Raw genomic sequence first — 12,978 nt, 5'->3', positions numbered from 1 at the left:
AATTCAAGTATTTTATATGACTTTTGATAGTTTTGATATCTTCTTCTGAAAACTGCCTGTTCATATCCTTTGATCATTTATCAGTTGGAGAATGTCTCTTATTTTAATTTTTTTTTCACAATTTTGGCTCAGATCTCTATATATTTGTGAAATGATGCCTTTATCAAAGAAACTTGCTGTGCAAATCCCCCTCCCCCAAGTTTCCTGTTTTCTTTCTTGTGGCTGAATTGGCTTCATTTGTGCAAAACATTTTAATTTGATGTAATCAAAACTATCCATTTTGCTTCATGTGATTCTTTCTGTTTCGTACCTGGTCATGAACTTTTCCCTTATTCATAGATCTGACAGGTAATTTTTTCCTCATGCTTCTCTAATTTGCTTATTGTATCACCCTTTATGTACTGACTTCCAACTTATTTTGGTATACTGTGTGAGATGTTGGTCTATGCCTAATTTTTGCCAAGACTGTTTCCTATTTTTCCCAGCATTTTTTTGGTCAAATAGTGAATTCTTGCCACCATAGCTTGGGTCTTCTGGCTTATGAAACACTAGATTACTTGGGCACTTACTTTTGTATGTTGTATGCCTAATCTATTCCATTGGTCAATCATTCATACACATTATTACTTATAGCACAATATTATTCCATTACATTCATGTACCACAATTTGTTTAGACATTCCCCAATTGATGGCTATTTTGTTTCAAATTCTTAGCTATCACAAAAAAAATGCTGCTATAAATATTTTGGTATATATGGGGACATTTTTCTTATCAATGCCTTCCTTAGAGTATAAGCCAAGTAACTGAGCCTATGGTTCACAGGGCGTGGATATTTTAGTAACTTTATTTGTATGATTCTAAATTGCTTTTCAAAATGGTTGAACCATTTCACAGCTCCACCAACAATATGCCAGTTTGCCTATCTCCCCATAATCACTCCAACATTGACTGTTAAAATTTTTTGTCATTTTTGCAAATTTGCACGGTGTTATATAAAACCTCATGGTTGTTTTGATCTGCATTTCTCTTATTATTCATGATTTGGAGCATTTTTCATGTGCTTGTGAATACTTCACAGTTCTTTTAAGAACTATTTGTTCATATCCTTTGACCATTTATCTCTAAGGGAATGACTACTGGTTATTCAAACACATATTAATGACATGAAAATTATAATACTACCAAAATTAATTTACACTTTTAATGCTATACCAATCAAATTATCATGGGATATGATTCAGAGCTTAAAAAAATTATAGCACAATTCATTTGGAAAAACAAAATATCTAGGAAATGACAAAAAGAATTAAGGATGAAGGAAGGGGGAATATTCCAAACTTCAATTTATATGATAAAGCAGCTGTCATCAAAACCATCTGGTATTGGTTAAAAAGTAGAGATAAATCAATGGAACAGACTAGAGAGAGGAGATACAGAAGCAATGGAATTCAGTAACAGTCTTTGATAAAGTACAAAGCATGAGTTACTTAGGGGCAAGCTTTCTATATGATACAAATTTCTGGGAAAACCTGAAAGCAGTCTGGCAGAAAATAGGCTTAGACCAACACCTTACACTACACTCCACAATATTTTCTAAATGGATATATGACTTTAGTATTAAATATCATATCATTAAAGTTATAAGAGAAACAGATTACATCCCTCTCACAGTTATGGGCAAGAGATGTATTCTTAAATAAACAAGAGAAAGAAGCAAGTACAAAAGATAAAATGCATAACTCTAATTACTTGAAACTGAAAAGATTCAGTTTCTGTGCAGACACAGATAACATTACTACATGTAGGATGAGAAGGAAAGTAGTAGAATGGGAAAAATGTTTGTATCAAATTTCTCTGATAAGGGTCTGATATCCAAGATATAATATACATATACACATATACATACATATACACACCACATATATACACACATAACACAAGATTTTTTTATGACTGATGCTTTATAATATAATTATTATATAGTTTGAGGTTTAGAAGTGATATTCCTCCTTCATTCTTAATTCTTTTCGTAATTTCCCTTGATATTCTAGATCTTTTGTTTCTCCAAATGAATTTTATTATTTTATCAAACTGTAAATTATCACCTTGATGATATGATAAGTATAGCATTAAAAATGTAAATTAATTGTGATAGTACTGTCATTTTTATTATATTTAACTTTGCCTAGTCATGAGCATTGAATATTCCTCTAGTTATTTAGGTTGTTGTTTATTTATATAAGGAGCACTTTGTAATTGAGTTTGTACAAATCTTTTGTGTGCTTTATGAGATTGATCCTCTATTATATTATGAATGTTGTAGTAATTTGGAATGGGATTTCCCTTTTTATTGTTGCTTCATGTGCTTTGTTGTTATTATGTAGACATGCTGTTGAATTTTGAGGATTTATTTTGTAGCCTGAAAATTTACTGAAACAAGTAATTGTTTTAATGAATATCTTTGTTGATTTTCTAGGTTTTTCCAAATAAGCCATAATATTTTCCGTAAGCAGAGGTAGTTTTATCTCCTTTTAACCTATCATTGTTCCTTTAATTCCTTTATCTTATTGATGTTGCTAACATCTCCAGAACTATGTGAAATAGTGGGGAAAGTGGGCAACCTTACTTCACTCTTGTATTTATTGGAAAAGGTTCTAGTATATCTCAAATACATTTTATACTTGCTTTTGGTTTTAGATAGGTAGTTTTTATGATATTTTTAAAATGTCCCTCATCACATTTACTTCGAAGGTATTGTTTAAAAATTAAATTAATTTTTGTTATATTTTAAGTTTCAAGCTGTCTCCCTCCTTCCCTCTTCCCAACTAGAGAAAGCCACCATATGATATATATGTGTGTATTTATGCACACATACATACACATGCATATATTTGCATATATGTAAAATCATACCTTCAGAAGTATTTATCAGTTCTTTCTCTGGAGGTGGATAGCATCTTCCTTCATAGGTCCTTTGTAGTTGGTTTGAATATTTATAATACTCAGAATAGCTTAGTCATTCACAGTTATTCTTTGAACAATATTACTGTCACTGTATACAATATTCTCAGGTTTTGCTCATTTGAATCTTCATCATTTCATGCAAGTCTTTTCATGTTTTTCTAAAATCAATCTACTCATTTTTTTACAGCACAGTAGTGTTCCATCACAACCACATACCACAACTTGTTTAGCCATTCCCCAATTGATGGGCATCCTCCCAATTTCCAATTCTTTGTCCCCACAAAGAGAGCTGCTATAAATATTTAAGAAGATTTAGGTTCTTTTCCTTTTTCTCTGTTTACCCTGGGAAACAGACCAAATGGTAATATTACTGTGTCAAAGGGTATACAAAGTTTTATAACTCTTTGGGCATAATTCCAGATTGCTCTTCAAAATGGTTGTATCAGTTTATAGTTCCACCAACAATGCATTAGTGTCCCAATTTCTCCATACCTCCTCCAACATTTACCATTTCCCCCTTCTATCATTTTAGTTTCAATATTTAGGCATGAGATAATATCTCAGAGTTGTTTTAATTTTCATTTCTCTGATCAATAATGATTTAGAGCATTTTTCATATCTATTTGTATCTTATAATGTGCATAGATGTAGCTAAATCCTTGATTTCTGCACTCCAAAACTGCATGTTCATATCCTTTGACCATTTATCATTTGGGTAATATTTGTATTCTTATAAATTTGAAAAAGTTCTCTATATATTTGAGATAGGAAATCTTTATCCAAGAAACCGTCTATTAAAATTTCCCCCTAACTTTCTCCTTTCCTTCTAATCTTGGATATGTTGGTTTTATTTGTACAAAACTTTTTTTCAATTTACTGTAATCAAAATTATCTATTTTACATCTCACAATGCTATATTTTTTACTCATAATTCTTCTCTTTCTAAATCTGACAGGTAATAAGTTCTACGTTCTTCTAATTTACTTATGCTATCTCCCTTTATGTCTACTTTGAAGGTATTTTAGCATAAAAGAATGTTATACTTTGTCAATTTTTTTAATCTATTGAGATAATCATGTGGTTTGGAATATTTGGGTTTTTAATATGATAGTTATATTGATTGTTTTCCTAATGTTGAACCATCCTTGCATCCCTGGTATAAATCCCACTTGATCATAATGAATGATTTCTTTATTAAATCTCTGTAGCTCATTTGATATATTTTTCTTTAAAATTTTGGAGTCAATGTTCATTAATGATATTGGCCTATAGTTTTCTTTCTGGGTCTTATTTTCCCCTTTAGGTATTAGAACTATGTTTTTTTCTCATAAAAAGATTCAAGGTAGAATTCTTTCTTTCTCAATTTTTGAGAATAATTTGTGAAGTATGGGTACTAACTTTTTAAAAAGTTTGATAAAAATTTCCTGTGAATCCATCAGGTACAGAATGTATTTTTCTTTGGTAGTTCCTTTGCAGCTAAGTTGATTTACTTTTCTGAGACTGGATTATTTAAGCTCTCTATCTGGTGTTCTGATAGTCTGGGAATTCTATATTTTTGAAGATATTCTTCTATTTTTTGTTTTCAGACTTTTTTATCTTTTAACTATGCATGATGTGTTGTGATTATTCTTTTTCTTTCTTCTGGTTTTGTTGTGATTTCATCTTGCACATCTTCTCTTTTGTTGATCTAATTTTCTTCTCTCTTTTAAATCAGATTAACTAAGGATTTTTCAATTTTATTAGTCACTTCCAAGAACAAGCTTTTTGTTTTATTTTTCATTTCTAATTTATCTATTTCCCCTCTAGTTTTTCAAATATCTTTGTGCTTATTGTAGGTTTGTTTATTTGTTGATTCTCTAATTTTAATGCATTTTAAGTTCATTAATCTTCTCTTTGTCTGTTCTGTTAATGTGTAATTGTAAGGATATGATTTTACCCTTGAGGAATGCTTTAGTTGCATCCCAGAAATTTTGGACTGCTATTTCATCATCATTTTCTTTTACACAGTTACCAAATTTTTTCTATGATTTGTTCTTTTACTTACTCATTATTTAATATTTTATTGTTAAGTCTCCATTTAGGTCTGTATCTTTTGTTTGTAGGCCTTGAACCAATTTCTATTCTTATTGCATTGTGGTTTGTAAAGGAAGTATTGACTCTTTCTGCCTTTTTACATTTGTTTGTAACACTTCTGTACCCTAGTACATTCATTTTTTTGGTAAAAGTTTCATGTAGTGCTGTGTGTATTCTTTTGCTGTCCCATTTAGCAGATGCCATAACTCTAGTTTCTAACTCTAGTTTCTTTGAAAATTTGCTCAGTTACATATATTTACTTTTGTTTATTTATGAAAGAGGAACATTGAAGTCTCCTGTCACTACTTTGTTACTCTTTTATTTCTTAAAGTTTAAATGATGTTTCCATTATGAATTAGGATGCTAAGGCATTTGGAGCATATACATTTATTACTGATATTAGTTTGTTTTCTGTGGTTATTTGCAGCATAATATAGTTTGCTTGTTTGTCCCCTTTTATTTTTTGAATGTTTGTTTTTACTTTGTCAGAGAGCAGGATGGCAACCCCTGAGTTTTTTAATTCATTTGATGCTTTTTAATATTTTCTCCCATCCCTTCAGTTTTATTTTGTGTATGTTTTTTAATGTGTTTCCTGTAAGCAACAGATTGTAGGTTTTTGTTTTCTTATCTAATCTTTCATTTTTTTTTGTTTTATTGGATTGTTTAATCTATTAACATATAAAGTCATGAGTTAGGATTATATTTTCTTCCATCTGTGTCTAAATTAGTTTTTTTTTAAATCACATTTTCCCCTCTTTTGCTTGTAAGTACAGCATCATGTTCCTTCAATTATTTTACTTCAATTTTTTTAGGTGACTCTGTTCCCACTGGCTCTCTTTTCCTTCTTCTGATCCTATTTTCTTGCTTGTTACCCTCTTCCCTTTGGGGTTTTGTTTATTTTTTTTTCTCTTTTCTGCTTTTATTGGGTTCCATATTCCTTCCCCCACCTTTTTCCTTTCAGTTAGTGAAGTTGATTGTATCTTCCTCTCCTCCCCTTCTGTTAGTCCTCTTCCTTTTTTTATTTCATTTTTGCACCCCTTTCCAGAAAGAATTTCTTTTACTCTCTTTATTATTCATCTTCTCTTTCTGTTTATACCCTCATTCTTTGATTCATCTCCTCTATGATCTGGTCTTGAAGCTTCCAAGATATCCATTCTAGGATCTACTTTCTGGGTGATTTCTGCCACTGCCTTGTAGAACTACCCCCATGGATACTCCTTTTCCATTATGTCTCACTCTTAGAACAATGACAATTATTACAGGTGTCAGAGAGTAGTACACTGTCCTATGTTAGGGCTCTTCTCCTCAAGCTCAATGGCCTATATCCTCTCTTGTTGATCTTTTTTGTTTTTCTGCATTTGGCTAGAAATCTCCTTCTTATGTCCATGTTCTTCCATTCCTCCAGGTACCAGTTACCTCCAGGGCTTCCAACTTCTCTATACACAGGACAATCAGATTTTTCAGATCTAAGCATTAGGAAAATGACTTTGGCAATTGAGTGGAGGATAGACTGGAATGGGGAGAACCTTGAGATAAGTAGACAAACCAGCAGGCTGTTACAACAGATCAGGCATAAGGTAATGAGTGTAGTGCTGAGCATATCATAGTCACTGAATATTATTGATTGATTGCTCATTGCATATTATTATGCTTATTATTTTAAAAAATTTGAAAATTGTACTTAACTCTAACTCTCTGCAATTTGGCTTCCAACCTCATCTATAAACTTAAATTGCTGTCTCCAGGGTGGTCACTGTGTGAATGAAGAGGGGATTCTGAAAGATATTCTTTCACATTCATGTAGTCCCTACTTCTGCAGAGGCTGAGGCTGGTGGATTGCTTGACTTTGAGAATTCTGAGCTCTGGTAGGCTAAGCTGAATGGATGTTTGCACTAAATCTGTCATCAGTATAGTGATCCCCCAGGATCAGGGACCACTCGGTTGCCTAAGGAGCAGAAGGTCCAAAATGGAGCAATTCAAAGTTCCTAGGCCAGTAAGTACTGGCCAGTGAATAGCTACTGCATTTTGATATAGGAAGAGTTGGTCGTTAAAAAAAAGAAAGCAAAATAAAACAAACATAGTGAAAACAGAAATGGCAGTGCTTGGCAACAGGTTAAATATATGGGGTAAATGCCGGTAAAAAGTTGATGATGCTACCGAGATTTAATCACTGCGTTGATAGTGGAGCTCTTAACAGTAAAAAAAAAGTTGGGAAGAGAAGAACATTTTGGGGAAGGAAGATAATGTATTCTATTTTGGACATTTGTTGAGTTTGAGATATCTTTGGAAATCTAGTTTGAGATGCCTAATAAACAGTTGGTGATTTGAATCAGGTTAGATCTGGATAGATCTGAGAATCATTTTCATAGAGAAGATAATTGAACCCATTGGAAATGATAGAGATTACCAAACAGGAAAATACATGGAAATAAATAAGAGAAGGCCTAGCACAGAGATTTGGGGTATGGGTGTATCTAGAGTTAGTTCAAACTGGCTTCCAGAGCCTGTTGTTAAATTCAGTATGAACATTTATACATCAGGAATGGGCAAACATTAAAAAATTCATGACTTGATTTATTATTTTGTTGATTGTTTTGACTTAATATAGATTAAACATAAAAACATGTCATGGTATTTTTTTTTTATTTCTTTTGAGAGCTGGGTGTTAAAAATGTTAAACCAGCACATCCCTGGTTTGGGGACACCAGGAGAAAGTAGTATGAAATTCCAAAGAAAAGAGAATATCCAGGACAAGATGATCAATGATGTCAAAGGTCACATAGAGATCAAAAAGGATGAGGACTGAGAAAAGGCCATAGATTTGGCAATTAAGAAATCATTGGTAACTTTGGAGAAAGTAATTTCAGTTTATTGATGAGGTTGGAAGTCAGATTGCAGAGGGTTAGAGTTAATTACTATTTTCAATTTTTTTTTAAATAGCAGGCATAATGGTATGCAATGAACACTTAATTAACAAGCATTCATTGACTATTACGTGCTCAGTACTATGCTTATCCTTATAGGTTATACATAATAATAGACTATATGACTGACTCGTACCTTATGATTTGCTTATTATGTCTTGATAGCTTCAATATGTGATTGGAACTGACTAATGATTAGTTTAGAGTCTTTTCCAGTTCATCGTTTTACAAAAATCAACACTTAATCAACAAATATGCATTTATTAAGTAGCTACTATGTGCAAAGCACCATGCTCAAGAAGAGATAGAAGTTTAAAAAACAAACAATCTCTGCTCTCAAGAAGTTTATATTAAGTCACAGGAGACAGATGTTAAAAGGAAGAGAATTCCAGACAGGGTCGTGCTAGAGGCATGCCCTATTGGTTTGGGAAGGCCTATTGTGAAATTTTCTGTTAGCATCTACACCTCAGAAATTGTCAAATCCTATAAATCAGGTCTTGATTTATTTTTTTGCTGATTGTCTAGACTTTTAAAAAGCAACGAAGAAAATGTCAATAAAGTGAGTTAAGCTTAAAAGTATGTCTTATGTACATTTTTTCCCTTCAGAAAGTCAGTTGTTAAATATTTACCAGCACATCACTAATTCTGAACTGTAACAATTTATGTAATGTAGGCCATAAGTGACAGATAAACACTATGGGTTAAAATAGCTTTAAAACATAATTCTATATTTTAACATGTGTCTTAATGTATAGTTATCCTTTGATCAAATATATTTAACAATATTAAAATAATATTCTCCATTTTAGATTCCAGGCATATACAACTCACCATTTAGAGATCCAGATCCAATGGAGTTTGAGTTACAGAAAGTGAGGGCATTTCAGATGACATCTCCAGTCCCTCAGATTCAGCAGACAGATTATGAAGACCTTTCCTCCTGGCTCGCTTGCACGAGTAAGCGTGCTTTTCCACGATCAGACATTTTACCACCCATTAACAGGAAGCAATGCCAGGTATTTTATAGTTCTTTTGTAGCAATTATGTTAACTTGCATTTTCACCAGTATTCATTGTCTTTGCAACATGCTAGGAGGATTGGCTAATTTTAAATAAACTAATCTTAATTTTAAACCAAATAAGTTGGATCATTTTATAATTAACTTTTACAAGGAACTTTCCAAGCTGTTTTGTTGTAGTAGTATTTTGTTTTATCAAAAATTGCATAAGTGTACTATCAGTCAGATTCTAGAAATTTGTTAGAATTGTATTTTTCCTACTGTGATTTATTTTTTAAAAGTTTATGTTTTCTGTCAAATTATACTTAATTTCACTCTTCATTTTGTAAGCCATTCTTCGTGTATGTATTGTTTAGTCTGGATGTGAGTAAAGTAAAAAGTGAAAATTTGGTAACATGAGAATTTGCCCAAGACAAGGCATAATCCACAACCAAAATATAGAAGGTCATCAGCTTTTTTCATTTATTGTTTGTAATTATGGTTCCCAGCTCCTTATTATTGCACTTTTGATTCCTTGTTTATTCTTTCAACTCTGCTATTTGTCTGAACTGTAAGAAAGGAGATTTTTGCAATTAAAAGTTAGTTAGGTCACTAGAACTCTTTCCAACACTGACTTAACAAAGAGCATAACTATTTTAAAAATGCAAAATACTTAATTACTTATCCTTAACCAAGTAAATTATGAAATCGGAGAGAGTTATGCCTCTAGCTCAATCTGATATTCTAAAAGGTCAGAATGGAGAAAAGATAAGATTTGAAAAGGGAACCAAAAGAGAGAACCTGGAGAAATTTCAAATTTCTTCTTAGCCAGATCTTCACAATATAACTTTATTATTTTCTTAAGTAAATTATCAGGATATCAGAAATACCTTTATCTTTAGTGTCAATATGAAAATTAATACTAAAGGCACAAATGAATTATTTTTGTATTCTTTGCTATTTGGAATTATCCATGCCACTATTCCTTTCCATTGGTATAGATGATGGAAAGTTGACCACATGTTACGTATTTCATTATCAGATTATCACAATTGAATTCATATTTCAAGGAAAAAAATAACTGGGTTAATCCAATTGCAATGTGTGTAACAAGCACAATATTTTAAAATGAGTATTTAACACCCCACATGCCATGCCACACTCATTGGTATGGCAGTTAATGTTATACACCCTTCCTAGGACAAGTTTGACCATGTCTATAATGTCTTCAATAGTGTGATTGGGTGAAATTCACATACTTACTCAGGTTTTTTTTTCTTTTGCATTATACTAATAAAAAGAATTTACCAAATGGTTAGAGCATTAACCATTATTAACTCTAACCGTTGTTAGAGTCATAGATAAACCTTCATGCAAATACCAGCAATATTTAGCAATGTCTAGGCTATAGCCCAAGTATAATATAACCATCTTATTTTCCCGATGTCCTATCCAAGTATGGTACAACTTGGACATTGTGTTACAACACATTACTTTACAAAAGCACACTTAGAAAATCTTATTGATATTTTTGTTAACTTCATTATTTTAAGAGATGACTTAAGTTTTTAAAAAGTGATATTCTAAAGAATAATAGAGGTTTTCTGATGTGACTCAAAAATAAAATCAAAAACATTTGATTTTAAACAACATACTGGAATATATACACCTTAATATCATAACCAAGTATTGAGCAGGGCAGGGCAGAACAAAGAAAGCCAGGTTCAAAAATTGAAGTAGGCCCATATGATTAGACTGAATCTGGATGAATCAACAACTCAGGGAGAAATAAGTGGAGAGGGTATGACTGTGGTAAACCTATTCAAAACTTGAAGATCCATCAAAGGGAAAAGGAAAAGTGAAACAAAAGTAAAATAAACTGAAGAAAAAGCGAAGTCTAAGATTGAGTATCAGTACACCTGGGCAGGATTGATGATAGGTTAAGATCCAGTCTGGCAGTAGATGTCAGGGACTGAAACCCAGAAAGCTGAGATCACCAGTGTTAAGACCAGATATCTAGGGCACTAGAATCTATCTCAGATACTAGAATATTAATGGAGAAAGTGAATAAAGTTCAAGGGAAGAACTCTAGTCCCTGGGGAATGGGATCAGCAAAGTGGCAATAGGACTAGTCACAAGAATGGTTTGTGGATGAGTCCATCCTCCTGCTGCATGACAGTTTTTTTTAATATCCTATTCATGGGATTATATTTGATCTCATGGCATGAGTTAGTGAGTATACATGGCAGGATAAGAGAGATGCAGGAGGTAGAGATCCAAGAAGACCATTAGACTGAATCCCTTTCAAAATAACACTGGGAAGCTATACACATATTATGCCTTTGATAAAGATATATTTAGAATTCCTCTTTTGAAATTGTCCTTAGAATTTTTGGCATATTTAAGTATTTTCCAAGTGACAAATATTGACCCTTGACCCTTTTGAAGACAGTGATGTTTTCTTAGAAATAAAAGCCATTTAGAGTCACATTGGTAAGTGGATGATCAAGCTGATAGTTAACATCTAGTTAATAATTTGATGGATGATGGTTAATATAATTTTTATTTACAAGTGACACACAAGGACCAATGGAACTTATTTTCTTATATTACTCCAAAGATAGTCCCAAAAGAGGAAGTGCAAAATGTATGTCTTTAGTAATATACTAGAATGGTTAGAATAAATGTTTATCTTTGAAGAACCCTACCTATTTAGATATATTAATCTGGTATTTGTCCTTTCACTGATTCATCTGACAAATATGTATTGAATAGATGCTAAATGCAACCATAATTATACAATATTATGTTATAGTCATACTTCATAGAAAACTTTTTTTTGTCTAAAGCTATGATTTCATAGGCATGGGGGAACTCCTTGTGTGGAAACCCATGTAGCAATGCAGATTGACAAGTCAGAGGAACTGAGAAATTAAGTGACTTACCCTTGGTCAACCAGAGTATATTACAGATGGGACTTGGATCCAGGCCTTTCTGACTCAGAGACCAGTTCTATATGCACTAGCTCATGCTACTTCCCAAAAACAAAAACAAAGAAGTAGAGTTCATTTGAAAAACAAAAACAACAATAACACCTTATTGCATTTAAAATGTTGAGACTATAATGTAAGATCCTTGAAGGCAGTACTTTTATATTCCCAGTATCCAGCACAGTGCCAGGCACATAGCAAATATTTAATACATGTTGGATGAATTTAATTCATGTCTTTTTAAATCAATAAATTGCTTTTATTAGTCATTTTATTGCTTTTTGAAAGACCAACTTGAATAGAATTTCTGCATTTGGATTAGTTATGTTTCTCACATATGGATTTGCCAGACAGATGGCATTTGTACTGTAATGTATATTCTAAAGGTGTTATTGGGGGAAATTAGAAGTGAAAACTCATAAGAATTCAGAGTCTGGGTTGTTCGCTAGAAGGTAATGCAAATACTTTTTCTCTCCATAATTCACTTCTTTATAATAACAATGCCTACATAATATACTTTGGCTTTCCTCTATATCATACACTACAATATATTCTTGTTACTAAAACACCTTTTTAAATAACCAAAATGATATTAGTTCTTATAGGTAGTGTTTAAATGATGATGAGATTTATAGCTCTTTAAAAGTAGAACAATTAACTATCCATAAGTTTTCTCATTAGAACATTGGTATTTTGCATTTTATAGCTAAGAACTATATATGTAAGATAATGTATATAAAAGAAAAAGTTTTAATGCATCTGATATATCTGATTTATCATTTTTATTGATGTATTAAGTAGAGTTACAGTCTAACAAAAGTACAGATAATAGTGAAATTAGTCATCTTTTCATTAAAGAACGTTAATAAGAGCATGCACACTGCTTCCACCTAAACCTTTAAGATATTAGAATAGCCATAATTTAATAGAAGAAGTAGAACAATTATTTGCAGCAAAGATTATAGATAACAGGTGACCCAAAACTTGACCTTGGTTCTCTATTAGAATAAGAATGCCAAAAAGGAAG

At 32.0% G+C, this 12,978-nt stretch overlaps 1 protein-coding gene across 1 annotated transcript in view; it reads left to right on the top strand.

Annotated features, from left to right (window-relative positions):
- The window catches only part of SPATA17 (spermatogenesis associated 17), a 259,479-nt gene that overhangs the window by 170,461 nt on the left and 76,040 nt on the right, over positions 1-12,978 (top strand). The window contains exon 7 of the mRNA XM_027871578.1: positions 8,774-8,980. Coding sequence (XP_027727379.1) covers positions 8,774-8,980 — 207 coding nt within the window. The remainder of the gene's footprint in view (positions 1-8,773; positions 8,981-12,978) is intronic.

Source organism: Vombatus ursinus, unplaced genomic scaffold, assembly GCF_900497805.2.
Source record: "Vombatus ursinus unplaced genomic scaffold, bare-nosed wombat genome assembly UNPS02014798.1, whole genome shotgun sequence".
Taxonomy (NCBI): domain Eukaryota; kingdom Metazoa; phylum Chordata; class Mammalia; order Diprotodontia; family Vombatidae; genus Vombatus; species Vombatus ursinus.
This window is presented reverse-complemented; position numbering and strand designations above follow the sequence as displayed.